The sequence below is a fragment of the Lithobates pipiens genome, unplaced genomic scaffold (assembly GCF_037356315.1).
Source record: "Lithobates pipiens isolate NorthernLeopardFrog02 unplaced genomic scaffold, aLitPip1_a1.2 Scaffold_19, whole genome shotgun sequence".
In the NCBI taxonomy this organism is placed as follows: domain Eukaryota; kingdom Metazoa; phylum Chordata; class Amphibia; order Anura; family Ranidae; genus Lithobates; species Lithobates pipiens.
This window is the reverse complement of record NW_027507764.1, coordinates 421,672,779-421,687,696: the sequence shown is the minus strand read 5'-3', so window position 1 is coordinate 421,687,696 and position 14,918 is coordinate 421,672,779. Positions and strand designations below refer to the sequence as shown.

The 14,918-nt window shown below is 41.9% G+C and overlaps 1 protein-coding gene across 3 annotated transcripts in view; it reads left to right on the top strand.

Annotated features, from left to right (window-relative positions):
- The window catches only part of SLC35D4 (solute carrier family 35 member D4), a 169,891-nt gene that overhangs the window by 54,986 nt on the left and 99,987 nt on the right, over positions 1–14,918 (top strand). For all 3 annotated transcript variants that reach the window (XM_077492571.1, XM_077492572.1, XM_077492573.1), the window contains exon 11: positions 1,697–1,731. In XM_077492571.1, the coding sequence (XP_077348697.1) occupies positions 1,697–1,731 (35 nt within the window). The remainder of the gene's footprint in view (positions 1–1,696; positions 1,732–14,918) is intronic.

The following is a 14,918-nucleotide window of genomic DNA, read 5'->3' as shown; positions in this document are numbered from 1 at the left end:
GCACATTCTACTATATCTACAAATGCATGTTTTCTTTTAATACTGGCTGTCTTCATTCTGGAAACTAAACAAACAGGATTGCGTTTCCCAGGCCTGGCCGCGTGGCTACCCTCGTGCTTGCGGAGAAATAAGTTATGAGGTGATATCACAGCAGTTTAATGAATGTGCAGGGATTTCTCGCTAATACATGACAGACTGTTTGATTGCTCAGAACCGCAGGAATGTGGTAGGATTACAATAATCAGTGTAAGGAAACTGTTTAGAGTTTCCAACTGGAATTTTCTGTTTAAATTCTTTGTTCTAGACTTCAGCTAAGAGAATCCAGTTTATATAAAGCAATATGCTCCCAAAACAAGCTAGACAAGGACTGGCCTGTTGTGTCTTGACTATATATTCCACATCCCCTTGCTGCTTGTAAAAAGTTGCGTCACAAGAGCCTAAGTACATTTCAGGTTGGGTTCTCCTTCTGGTAGCCTACTAGAATACAAGCATTATGGAGGCCGAGTGGGGTGAGAGGACATCTATTCATGTAGGATTGAACTCTCACATCCTCCCCTTTTTTTTTTTTTTTTTTTTTTTTTGGTCCTGTAAAAAGATGTCTTTAAAGGATTTTTCCTTGGATACACCTTGAAAGCTTTTTTTTTTCTGCTGGCGGAAATGCATTTCCTGCTCTTTCTTTTCCACGCATGAAGGAGTACCAGCCAGTGGGGGTTATTTACTCAAGGAAAATTCACTTTGCACTGAAAGTGCACTTGGAAGTAAAGTCGCTGTAGATCCGAGGGGGAGATGCAAGGAAAATAAAAAACAGCATTTTAGCTTGCACATGATTGGGTGATAAAATCAGCAGAGCTTCCACTCATTTTAGATCTACCCCTCAAATTTAGAGCAACTGCACTTCCAAGTGCACTTGCAGTGCAAAGTGGTTTTGCCTTTCATAAATAACCCCCAGTGTGTCTTCCAGTTTACTTGCAGTTTTGAAGAAAAGGGGACGCTAGTTAGATTAGGGGGTGGACAGGAAAATGTGAGCTAACCCTTAAGCCGCGTACACACGGGCGGACTGTATGGCCTACTTAGTCCGTCGAAACACATTTCAGCGGACAGTCCGCTCGTGTGTGGGCTTCAGCGGACTTTTTCAGCGTGCAGTCTGGCGTACTAAGTATTTCAGAATTTCCGTAATACTGTCCGTCATACTTTGGTTTCAGCGGACAATCCGCTCGTGAGTAGGCTAGTTCGACGGACTAAGAATGGCGCATGCTCAGAAAGGATTTACACGGCGGAAGGTTGCATTGCTGTGTATTCGACGTCCTATTTCTAGTCCCGTCGTACGTGCTGTACACGTCATCGCGCAAGCTTTCGACGGACTGTTTGTGCATCCGTGTGTGGTCAAGTCCGTTCATTCGAAAGTATGACTGACTGTCCGTCGGATTGTATGACGGACTAAGTAGGCCATACAATCCGCCCGTGTGTACGCGGCTTTATACATATTGGACTGCACATTCATATTCACACACATGGAGCAACTGCTGTAAAAAGGAAATGGAGGTAGTTTGTACAGTAGGCCCACAAAGCTAACATACCAGGATATCCGGGACGTATCTTTTTGCATTTTGTCCTGTATAAGATGTTAGGAAGTCTTTAATATCTTGTTCTGAGAAAACATGCATACAATTTTTGTTTGCAATTTTGTGTCTTGCAGTGTTGTCCTGTTGGCCTCTGCCTCACATCCTACTGGTAAGTTGTATATAGTTAATGCAAATATTATTTTGATATTTTGGGCTCGGTTACAGTTCTTGAAATATGTGTTTGTGTAAAAGCATGTGTATCCTAATGTGCAAAAGGACCAGGATTTCTAGTGTCTACTACTTGTTACTATAAATGACCACTCCTCTAGACTCTCTCCCAACAATTGTGGTTTAGTTTATGATATGATGACCTGCCCTTTTCTGCTACCATCATTCTTCATATCCTGGCTGGTGCAAAAATTTTAAAGCGGACCTTCATCCTTTTCCACTAGCTGCCTCCTCTCCACCCCTTCTTCCATCCTGTATACGTATTGCACTTTTTTTTTTTTTTTTTTACGGCTCTCTTAGGCAAAGGAAAAAGTCTGGCCCCGCCTCCCGCACATCAGTCGCCTTGGGCAAATGACCTGCACACTGCCTCGCTGTGCCTCCTGAAATATGCACATCACATATTCCAGGAGAAATAGCCTTCCATTCCAAAAAGGAGTTGTGCCTATCGGCATGTCATTGGGAGGCCTGCCTACTGAACCAGGAAAAGCCAGCGGGCCTCTTGTTGACGTCAGAAAAAATACATGGAGAAGTGCAAAAGAGTTGTGGCCAGGCAGGAGAGGATCTTAGCGGGACAACACTGGATAGGTGAGTATCTGAAATGTGCAGACACCACCTTAAGGTAGGAGGGGGTGAAAAAAATCAGCTTTAACGTCACAGAAGAGAAATGCAGGACATAGTGTTTGAAATTCAGTTGCCTGGAGCCACTGATCAGTGTATTCTGACAGCAGCGGAATCTGCTGTCAGAATACAATGTCCCTGATGAGTGGATAACACCATCCACTTTGCTTGTGTGGATGGAGGAACTAAAAAACTAACCATCTATGCCCGACTTTAGTCTTTAAAATCATTCCTGACCAACAGCACGCAAATATGAAAAAATGAATACATCTTGTCCGCTCTCTGCTGGGTTGGTAAAGACTCTTGTGGGCCAGTGCAAACCATCCAAAGGAGGTCCCTCTGCTCAGTGATACCACTGCAGCAGTAAAGTTTTTCAGTTTAAACAAGCAGGCGCGTAGATAGCCATATATGTATTACAACCAAATGTAAATAGTACTATTTCTGTCATTCCACATATAGCCGAGATCCCAAGTCATTTTATTACTAAAAAACCAGGGTCCAGAACTTAAACATGGAAAAATAGCATTCTAAATTTAGTTAGACCTCATTTATAATACTGTCTCCGCTCTGGAGGCCTAACTTACAAAAATATATTGATGAGATAAAACAAGTCCAGAGATGAAGAGAGCAGTGTTAATTGTTTTTTTTACCAATGAACTAAATGGAAATAAAATGAACAATCAAATCAATATTTGCTGTGACCACCCTTTACCTTCAAAACCGCACCAATTCTTCTAGGTAATCTTGCACTCAGTTTTGGAAGGAACTCGGCAGGTAGGTTGTTCCAAACATGTTTGAGAAATAACCACAAATATTCTGTGGATGTAGGGTCCCAAAAAAATCCTTCTGTGCCTGCATGTGATCCCGGTCAGACTCAATGATGTTGAGATAAGTGGTCTGTGGGGACCAAACCATCACTTTCAGTACTGGTTGTTCTTTATGCTGAAGATGGATCTTAATGACTTTGGCTGTGTGTTTTGGGGGTTGTTGTCCTTCTGCAAAAAAAAGTTGGTGTCATCACCTGCCTCCTGATGATATGAAATAATGGATAAATATCTGTCTGTATTTCTCAGCATTGAGGACATCATTGATTCTGACCAAATCTCCAATTCCATTTGAAGAAATGTAGCCCACACCTTGCATGGAACCTTCACCATGCTTCACTGTTGCCTGCAGACACTCATTATTGTACTGCTCTCCAGCAAACTAACTGCCTCCTGCCACAGCCAAATATTTAATATTTTGACTCGTCAGTCCTGAGCACCTGTTGACATTTTTCTGCACCCCATTTCCTATGTTTTTGTGCATAGTTGAGTAGTTTAGCCTAGTTTCCACGTCGGATGTATGGCTTTTTGGACACAATTCTTCCATGAACACCACTTCTGGACAGTAGATGTGTGTACCATGTGTGTACCTGGGTCCCACTGATTTCTGCCAGTACTGTGCTGATGGCACTGCTGGACATCTTCTGATGTTGAAGGGAAGTAAGCATGATGTGTCTTTCATCTGCTTCATTAAGTTTCTGTGGCTGACCACTGCGTCTACGGTCCTTTAACATTGCCTATTTCTTTGTGCTTCTTCAAAGGGGCTTAAACAGCACATCTTGAAACCCCATTCTGCTTTGAAATCTTTGTCTGGAAGAGACCTTGCTGATACAATATACCTACCTTCTTTCTTGTCACTGTGCTCCAGCTTGCAATGGTGTATGACCTGTGGCATGAAATTGTCCTCTACATCTTCTTCACCTTTTGTAGCAGAGTTTAGCGGTTTATCCACGGCTCTTGCAAAGCTTTTTCTGTTAAAGTTAAAGGGGTTGTAAACCTTTATGGTTTCAGGCTCCCCCCCCCCCCCATTTTACTTACCTGACAGTGATCTTTCTCTGGCCGCTGGTGTCTCGTGTCCTGATTGGATAGATTGATAGCAGCGCAGCCATTGGTTCCTGCTGCTGTCAATCAAATCCAATGATGTTGGATCAAGTTCTGCATTCTGTGTGAATAAACACCAATGCGGGATTTGGGAGTGCACCCGCATGGGTGTCCACCAAGGAGTGCGCTTCTCCAACGTGGACACTCAATGTGGGGAGGAGCCACCAGCGCCATTGAGGGACCCCAGAAGAGTTGGTTCGGGGCCACTCTGCAAAAGGAACTGCACAGTGGAGGTAAGTATGACGTTTGTATTTAAATGAAAAAAAAAAAAAAGAGGATTTACAACCCCTTACATATGAAATTGATGATCATTCGCGCCTGCTTGGTGTAATTGGTTAATCATGCACCTCACTCTAATCCTACAAAATCCCTGACTTTGTGCAAGTGTAAAAAGTGTGAAAATGTAAGAATTGATGCTGGATTGAAGCTAAAAAGGTAGTCACACCAAATATTTTATTCTGTTCGGTCTCATTGCATTTTGTAAATTTATAAAAATAAACCATTAAAATATACAGTATATATTTTTGAAAGCATTCTTACTTTATAGCATTTCTTCACACCTTCCTAAAACTTTTGTACAATACTGTATGATGGGTACTGCGCAAAGACAAGGTCCATAAAGACATGGATGAGAAAGTTTGGGTTGGAGGAACTTGACTGGCCTGACCTCAACCCAATCAAAATGCTTTGGGATGAATTAGAGCGGAGACTGTGAGCCAGGCCTGCTCATTCGTATCAGTGCCTGACCTCACAAATAAGCTTCTGGAAGAATGGTCAAATTCCCATAGACACATTCTTAACCACTTCCCCACCAGCGCACGCTGATGTTCATTGGCAAAATGGCACGGGCAGGCATATTGGCGTACAGGTACGTCCAATCTTAAATGCCGCCCTGCCATCGCGAGCGCGCTGCCGGCGGCACGCTCGCGTGCTGGTCGAGACCCCCGATTGCCGCGAGCATGCCCGTGATCATCTCATGGGGCAGCTGAACTGGGAGATGCCATTGTAAACAGCATCCCCCTGGTCTGCCTAGCAACAAGTGACGCTGATCTCTGCTCCATGTGAATGGAGGAGAGATCAGTGTTCACTAAAAGAAAGCCCAGCCCCCAACAGTTAGTAACACACCCCTAGGAACACTTAACCCCTACACTGCCACCCACTGGTTAACCCCTTCACTGCCAGTGTCATTTACACAGGAATCACTGCATTTGTATATGGTTGCTGTATAATGACAATGGTCCCAAAAATGTCCATAAAACTATCTCCTATTTTGTAAACGCTATAACTTTTGCGCAAACCAATCAATAATCGCTTTATTGCGTTTTTTTTTTTTTTTACCAAAAATATGTAGAAGAATACGTATCGGCCTAAACTGAGGGAAAAAAAATTTTTATATATATTTTTGGGGGATATTTATTATAACAAAAAGTAAAAAATAATGCGTTTTTTTTTTCAAAATTGTCGCTCTATTTTTGTTTATAGCGCAAAAAATAAAAACCACAGGGGTGATCAAATATGACCAAAAGAAAGCTCTATTTGTGGGGAAAAAAAGTACGTCAATTTTGTTTGGGAGCCATGTCGCATGGCCGTGCAATTGTCAGTTAAAGCGACGCAGTAGAACTGAGCACTCCCACCCCCCCCCCACTTCCCCTGTTAAAGGGGGTCCCACCATTGCTCACTACATCACTCACCCCCATCACTTCTCTCCCCCCCCAAAAAAAAAAAAAAAAGCGACGCAGTGCCGAATCGCAAAAAGTGGTCTGGTCTTTGGCCAGCAAAATGGTCCGGGGCTGAAGTGGTTAAACCTTGTGGACAGCCTTCCCAGAAGAGTTTAAGTTGTTATAGCTGCAAAGGGTGGGCCAACTCAATATTCAACCCTGTACCTAAGATTGGGATGCCAATATGTGTGTGTAAAGGCAGGTGTCCCAATACATTTGGTAATATAGTGTAGATACACTGTAAATTACACTGTCACAGATTTTGCTAACTTTTCACTACCACTGACTGCACCAACCTCTATTCCGGGTTGGGTGTGTTAAATTTCACTGCCACTGCACTGACCACCTATAAAGGGGGGCAAATAAATAGCACTGCTACTGAGCACCAGTGAAGTAGGGGCCTAAGGGCATTGCCACTATTGCTGGGGATAACAGACACCAGTGCTGGGTGGTTATTATTGCAATCACTGTTATACCAATGCAGGTTTATTTTTATTTTTATTTTTTTATTGCGATTTGTGAAACCAGTGTGGGTTTATTATTGTGATCATTGACACCAATGATGGGGGTTGTTACTGCAGTCACTCACCCCAGTGATGGGGTTTATTATTGTGACCACTGACACCAGTGCTAGTGGTAATCATTGTGATTATGTGGTCTCTGACAGCAATGATTGGAGTGTTGCAATCACTGACACCAATGCTGAGGCTATTCCCTGACACCAGTGCTGGGTGTTCTTACTGTGGTTGTTTGTGCGGTCACTGACACCAATGCTGAGGCGGGTATTGCAGTCACTGACACCGGTACAGGGGATTATAATTTCAGATGAAGACCTCAATGGTTGGGGATATTGTGGTCACCGACACCAATGATGACTCCAACTTTCTGTTAGTGTGCATTGCAGTACCAGTATTTTTAGGTGTTGAGGTGGGTTAAATCCTAGTCATTTTGATTGGGCTGCCTAATTTGAAGCAATGCCCTTCAACACATGAAAACATTTGCTATGCAGCCCTCTGGAAACATCAGGTCTGTGCTTGCAACCCTTCCATTATTTTCACGTTGACCGCCACTGATCTATCCTTTTTAGGTTTTATATACTGCTATAGCAAAATCTTTTTATAGAGAGTCAGTTAGGTTAGATTTATAAAAGTCAGCTGATTTTTAGCAAGTCGAGTCACAGGGCCATAATCTTCATGCTTACTTCACTACTAAATCATTGATCCAGAAAAAGCATACGTATCAAGTGTTCAACACCAGATCAGCAGTTTCTTCTCCTAGGCTATTGACTAGTCGAGTAGTGAAGCAAAAATGAAGGTGACTGCTCTGAAACATGCATTTTTAAAAATCAATTATGGCATAATGAAATGGCTCATTCTGGCAACTTTTTCTGTAAAATTCAGCCTTACTATTATTATATTACTATACATGATTTATGTGGTGCCAACAGTTTGCAAAGTGCTTTATAAAATAAAGGAAGACAGTACAGTTATAATGCAATTCAATAAAGGAAGATTCAAAGGGCCCTACTTGTAAGTAGTACAAGTTAAAGGAGTTGAGGGAGAAAGTAAAAGAACAGTTTATTAGGTGGAGGCAAGATAGGTTTTCCTGAAGAGATGAGTTTTCACGGATCACCTAAAGGGTGGACAGAGTAGTATTATTATTATTATTATTATTATTATTATTATTATTCATGATTTATATAGCGCCAACAGTTTACGCACCGATTTTCTATGTATAGGGGGGAACAACACAATTATAGTACAGTTCAATACAAAAGGTACAGGAGGGCCCTGCTCATACAGTTTACATTCTAAAGGGAGGGGTTGGTATAAAAGGTAATAGCTGCAGAGAATGATTTGATGGGGGTGACTCGGGGTCAGGTAGGTGGGTGTTGGATAGGCTTCCCTGAATGAATTTGTTTTCAGAGATCTCCTAAAGGTTGACAGGGTAGGGGCTGATCGGGTATACTGGGGCAGGGAGTTCCAGAGGATGGGAGAGGCTCTGGAGAAGTCTTGAAGGTGAGAATGGTAGGAGGCAATAAGGAGTCTAAAGAGCAGGAGGTCCTGGGAGGAGCGGAGGGGACGATTTGGGTGATATCTGCAAATGAGGGTGGTGAAATGGATGGGGGGGCACGATGTTGTGAATGGCCTTGTATGTTATGGTTAGCATTTTGAATTTTACACGGTGGGGTAGGGGGAACCAGTGAAGGTATTGGCAGAGAGGAGTAGCAGTCACGGATCAGTTTGTGAGGTGTATTAGTCTAGCAGCAGAATTAATTATGGACTGAAGGGTTATAGCCTGCTTAAAGTCGTTGTAAACCCTTACAACCAACTTTGACCTACAGGTAAGCCTAGATTAAGGCTTACCTGTAGGTCCAAGAAATATCTCCTAAACCTATACGGAGATATTTACCCGCATGCGCCGTAGACAGCGGTGAGCAGGCGCACTGGGCAGGCCGCAGATCGCAGTGATTCGCCGGAGCCACGAGACCCGGAAGCCGCTTTGGGATACATGCCAGCGGCGAAGACGGAGGACCGCTTCGGGGGCTTCGTTCTCATGTAAGTTATTCATAATGAGCTAGTATGCTATGTATACTAGCTCATTATGCCTTTGCCTTACAGGGTGTGTTTTTTAGGGTAGCCCATTAAGGAGAGAGTTGCAGTAGTCAAGGCGGGAAATAATCAAGAAATGAATAAGTTGCTTTGTGGTGTCATTAGTTGGGAAGGGTTGCATTCTGGAGATGTTGCGAAGGTTAAGGCGGCAGGGTTTAGCCAGTGATTGGATATGGGGGCTGAAGGAGAGGTCAGAGTCAAGGATTACACCCAGGACCCTGGCATGTGTGGGGGGACCAATGGTTTTGTTTATTAATGGTGAAGTCACGGAGGGGGGGGGGGGGTTTGTCGACCGTGAAGAAGGAAATATAAGAAGCTCAGTTTTAGAAAGATTGAGTTTGAGGAAGTGGTGCGATATCCATATCGATATGTTATTCAGTAAGTTTGAGATCCGTGAGGAGATCAAGGGGGTGAGTTGAGGAGTGGAGAGATGGATCTGGGTGAGTAGGAGATAGCTGAATAAGTTGGAGTAAGGTGTTCCAGAGGAAGGGAAAGGCTCTAGAGCACAGGTGTCAAACTGGCGGCCCTCCAACTGTTGCCGCAAGTACCATGAGGCATTGCAAGGCTGACAGTTACAAGCATGATTCCCATAGGCAGAGGCATCTACGGTAGGGGGCAGTGGCTCTCCTCCATCACGGCAGACCTTTTTTTTAATGTCCCACAAGCGCACCTCTCTAGTGTGAAAGAACTCAGGCTTTTACACTAGAGTGACAGGAGAGATACTTGGTAGTCTTAAAGTGGATGTAAACCCAGTTCATGAAACTTGAGCTGGGCAAATATCTGCATTGTTTTGTTATCTCTTCAAGCACTAGGTCCCATAGCTGTCTCCTGCTCCGTTCTTCTGTTATCAGCCTGATAGCGCCTGACAAGTTCTCCGTCACATATGATAAAAGCAGCCAGAGTTTTGTGCTTGGGTGGATATTTTAAATAGATTAGCACAGAGCTGAATGATTCAACAAACAGCTGAAAGTCTCCTCCTATGAGGAGAAGGTGTGTATGCCTTTCCTCCAATCAGCTGTCTTGGCTGTGTGACCAGGCTTCACTGCAGTGCTAACCAGGAAGAGAAAATCTCCTTACACGACTTTCTAAACAGTATATAAACATGAAGACTGCAGATATACATATAAAACGTATGTAGGGCGTTTGTTTCACCTCTGTGTATCATCTGAGGCTGTTCACTTCACTTGATATATGTGAGGGTTTACATCCACTTTAAAGAGTTCCATCTGCACAGTTTTTGTGGACATGGGCTTTAGAAGACTGAGAGTGAGCTCTGCAGACATTTTTACAGCCGTTTTCTTATTCCGGATCACAATCCTGCATAATGTACTTTTTTGACTTTTTCGATCAGTTGACCATGTCAACTGCGCTTATGCATGGCAGACGATATTTCACCGGAAACTGAATTTGCCTTCATAATCTTTGATAGTGTACCTCACGACAACGCAAATAAATGGTCAACTTCAGTCACTGAGGCACCAGCTAAGCAGGCACAAACAGTTTGTCCTCTTTGAAACTCGGTAAGCTCTGACATGACATTGTATTACTAGCAGAGCATGCAGTGAATGACAAACGCGAGGCTTTCCACCTGTTCGCTAGATGTCTCCTCATACGGCAGAAGCAAAAGAAGTTCTGTATTTTTGTCTAACCCCTGTTGTTTAGGACAGAGTTAGAATTTTGAATTATTCTTTGGGGGAGTTGAAACCAGTGGAAAGGTTGGCAGAGTAGGGTGGAAGACACGGAGCTGTTTGTAAGGTGGATGAGTCTGGTAGCAGCATTCATGATCAACCAAAAGGGAGATAGATAGCATGTGTAAGGGCATGCCTAGATCCTTGGTGTAGCAGAAAGGGCTTTATATAATGTCCTGCTGCTGTACTAGGTACTGTACCAGAGACCTTCTTTCTGGCAATAGTGGTGAGCCCACCTGGATTGCTGCCAGCTGTCTCATTTTTCTTATGCATAGAGTAGCCCTCTGCCTGCATCTCCTCAGCATTTCATATTTTTATCGAGCAGATCTTGGCCAATAATAAACTCCCATGATACAATGGGGTTCCCTATTATTTTCTGTGCAAGCTGTGCTGCGTTATTACTAAAAATGAATTCCTCATTTTGAAGTTGTTTTCTACTTTTCACTACACCGGAGTCATCCATTTTATGTAGCGTGTGGGGCAGTTTGCATGAGGTGTCCTCATTCAGTCATGTGTTCTTTTACTTAACAGGCAAAGCTACCAGAGGGATTTCTAATAAAACAATCTTGACTTCCTTTCTGTTCTTATTTTTATTTCCATTTGTGTAGATTGTTATGCAACATTTTAGTACAACAGTTAGAGAGAAAACAAAGATCTTAAGGCACAGCCATGACACCGCAGTCAACGCACTTGGATATTTGGTCATTAATGAGAATAACGTTTAAAAAAAAAAAAAGGGTGAACTGCCACCAAAGCTTAGTGAGGGGTTAGCATAGTTATATAGTTTTCTAGCCTCTCCTTTTGTTTTGCTGTTCTGCTTTGCCTGTGATAAGCCGAGAGAATGCTTGCCAAGCAAATAAAGGCTATCTAGGTTCATCCACAAGAAAGTACATTGCAACACTAGCAAGCCTAAATACATCTTGCTTAAAGGGAACGTGTAGTGCCTATGCATTGAGCATATAATTTGAGGAATTTTCATAGCGTTTGCTGCAAAATATTTGAAGTGACTTTTCGTTTTAACATGCTTGTTCTTGTTGCAATAAATCTACAGATTTGCAGAATAGCCACTAGAGGAAGCTCTGTATTTGACTTGGCTTCACATACCCTCTCCGCTTGGCAGCTGCTGGGATAGTAAATGGGTCACAAATGGAGCGCATTACTTTCAGCGTGTTTGCTGATTGATAGAGAAGAAGCACTAAAGCATGATCATGGTGTAGCAGAGCTGCAGTGTAAAATTAGCAAATGCATCTGCTCCTATATGCATATAAAATCAACCCCTTAAGACTGTATGCTTACATATGTGGCAGCATTGACTGGTCCTTATGCCATGCTGCCACACATATGACCTACAGTTGTGCTCAAAAGTTTGCATACCCTGGCAGAAATTGTGAAATTTTGGCATTGATATTGAAAATATTAATGCTCATGCCAAAAAACTGTCTTTTATTTAACCCCCGGCAGTATTCCCGAGTCTTGCTCGGGGTGAAAATTCAGTACCATTAGCGGTAACACCAAGCCAGACTCTGGATCGCATCGCTGGATCCAGGATGAGTTTATTTACCTTATCCGCTGGATCCAGCGATGTCCCCCCGCTGTACGAGCGGCTCGTCCTCTACTCAATCTATCAGGGAGCTGAGCTCAGTTCCCTGCGAGCATTGCGACGCACGGGGACGGAGAACGGCGCAAAATTAAAAAAGTTAAATACACACATTACATACAGTATAATGTAATCTTACAGATTACATTGCTGTATGTAATTATTTCACATCCCTTTTGTCCCTAGTGGTCTGCCCAGTGCCCTGCATGTAGTTTTATATTATAAAAACTGTTCTTTCTGCCTGGAAACTGGAGATTGTCCATAGCAACCAAAACTGTCCCTTTACAGCAAAAGTGGTTTTAGACCAGCTAGAAAGCAGTGATAATAAATTAGAATCACTCGCAGAATTGAGTGATAGTGATTTGTGGGGAGATCCATCATCAAACACTGAAAAGTAATGACAGTGACAATTCTGCAACTGAGCAAATTTCAGTGTTTTTGATTTGATTACATTATTGAATAATTTTTATTATTATATTCTTATTTGGTATAATCATTGTTATTTATGTGGCTCCTGAAGAGCACGCGCTATATGGTTTTTGAAATTTAATGTTTCCCTTAAACTGCGGTAACTGTAAGCTTAATCAAATCAGCTGCTCCTTCGGGGGTCAGTGCTACATTTATTATATTATAATTTATGATTTCATTTTTCAAACTTTATCATACCCAGGATGTCTACTAGACTCTGGTTTGGACAGATTTAAGTGAGTTATTCCTAAGAATTACAGGACTACAATATAAAACGCCCCCACGAATAAGTCTTTTTACGACAAAACGTACGTCGGGTGGCAGACATGTTGATGTCATTGCGATACAGCGTAGGTTGGATGGGCGATTGCATGCCGGCCGGCATTTTTTATGGGCGTTTTTACTGCTTTCTATGTAAGTGTATTTCTTTACTTTTTATTAAATTTGTTATACGGAATTATGCTATGGTGAGTCTTTCCATTTCCCTGGAATCCCGGGTACTGCCTTTCTGCTTCACGTGCTGCTGTTGACGGTCCCGGCCTGTTTCATTCAAAAAGGGAGCCTACTGTGATCATGGTCTGAGGAGGCACTGTGGAGATTGACTATGGGCATGAAATCGCTTGCCTTTTGGTAAGCGCATATTTTGTGTGGTGGTGGTCACGATCCTTGGTGTGTTTTGGTTGCACAGAAGATTGAACACTTTTTTTTCACATTATTATTACACTCATTATCACTATTTTTTTTTATTATCATGAATATATATTTTTTACATTTCATTTTTATTGCTACTATTAATCTAATAATATTTATTTTTCCATGAATTCTTATGAAATTTAGGTATTAAGTTTTCACTGGACTATTAGTTTATTAGACTTTTTTATCACTTCACTGGGATTTTTCAAATTTCAAATTTCAGTTTTAACACTTGTTATTTATAATTCTTTTTATAAATGATGGTATGTTTGATTTATTAGAGGTGTATATCAACTTTTTTTACTACTATTGCAATGAATCACTCATAGGTGTTTATATTTCATTTTATTTACAGTATTTATGTATGTGCGTGGCTTTTTTCTTTTGTTACAATATAAAACGCCAAATTTCCAGGTTAAATAACTGTACCGCATTCAGCACCTAAAATCTGAAATAATCATACCACCAGGGAGGTTAAGGATAGTGATCACATGAAGCCATTTATTATCACAGTTTTTTGGATCCTTTTTAAATTATGATAGCAGAAATCGCCCAAATGGCCCTGATAAAAAGTTGACATACCCTGGAATGTTTGGCCTTGGTACATACACAGAAGGTGGCACACACACAGGTTAAAATGGCAATTAAAGGCTAATTTCCCACATTTGTGGCTTTTTAAATCACAAATAGTGTCTGTGTATAAATAGTCAATGAGTTGATTAGCTCTCAGATGGATCCCCTAAGCGGGCTAGACACTGAGCCATGAGGAGGTAGAAAAGAACAGTCAACACATAACAAAGTAATGGAACTTTATAAAGATGGAAAAGGATATAAAAAGATACCCAAAGCCGCGAATATGCCAGTCAGTACCAGTTAATCCCTTATTAAGAAGTGGAAAATTTGGGGCTCTTTTAATGCCAAGGTCGGGTAGACCAATAAAGATTGCAGCCACAACTGGCGGAAGAATTGCCAAGGATGCAAAGAAATCCCACAGGTAACCTCAAGAGAAATACAGGCTCTCCAAAAAAGATGGTGTGGTTGTTTTTAAGGAGCACAATTCAACGATACTTGAACAAAAAAGAGCTGCATGGTTGAACTGCCAGAAGGAAGCCTTTACTGTGCCATTGCCCCCCAAAAAAAGCCCAATGAGGCATGTCAAGGTAGTGTTGGGCATATTGTAACCAGGCTTTTTTGTGGAACTTGTGCAGTAAAGGCTTCTTTCTGGCAACTTGACCATGCAGCTCTTTTTTGTTCAAGTATCATCGTATTGTGCTCCTTAAAAACAACCACACCATCTTTTTCCAGAGCAGTCTGTATTTCTCCCGAGGTTACCTGTGGGTTTTTATTTTTATCCCGAACAATTCCTGTGGCAGTTGTGGCTGAAATTTTTCTTGATCTATCTGACCTTGGCTTGGTATCAAGAGATCCCCAAATTCTCCACTTCTTATTAAATGATTGAACAGTAATGACTGGCATATTCAAGGCTTTGGATATCTTTTTTTTATATTCTTTTCCATCATTGTAAAGTTTCATTACCTTGTTACGCAGACCTTTTGACTGTTCTTTTCTGCTCCCCAAAGCTAAGTATCTAGCCTGCTTAGTGCATCCATGTGAGGGCTAACAAACTCCTTGACTATTTATAGACAGACACTAATTGCAATTTAAAAAGCCACAAATGTGTGAAATTAACCTCTAATAGTCATTTTAACCTGTGTGTGCCATCTTCTGTGTCTGTACCAAGGCCAAACATTCCAGGGTATGTAAACACTTCATCTGCCATTTAGGTGATTTCTGTTATCATTATGATTT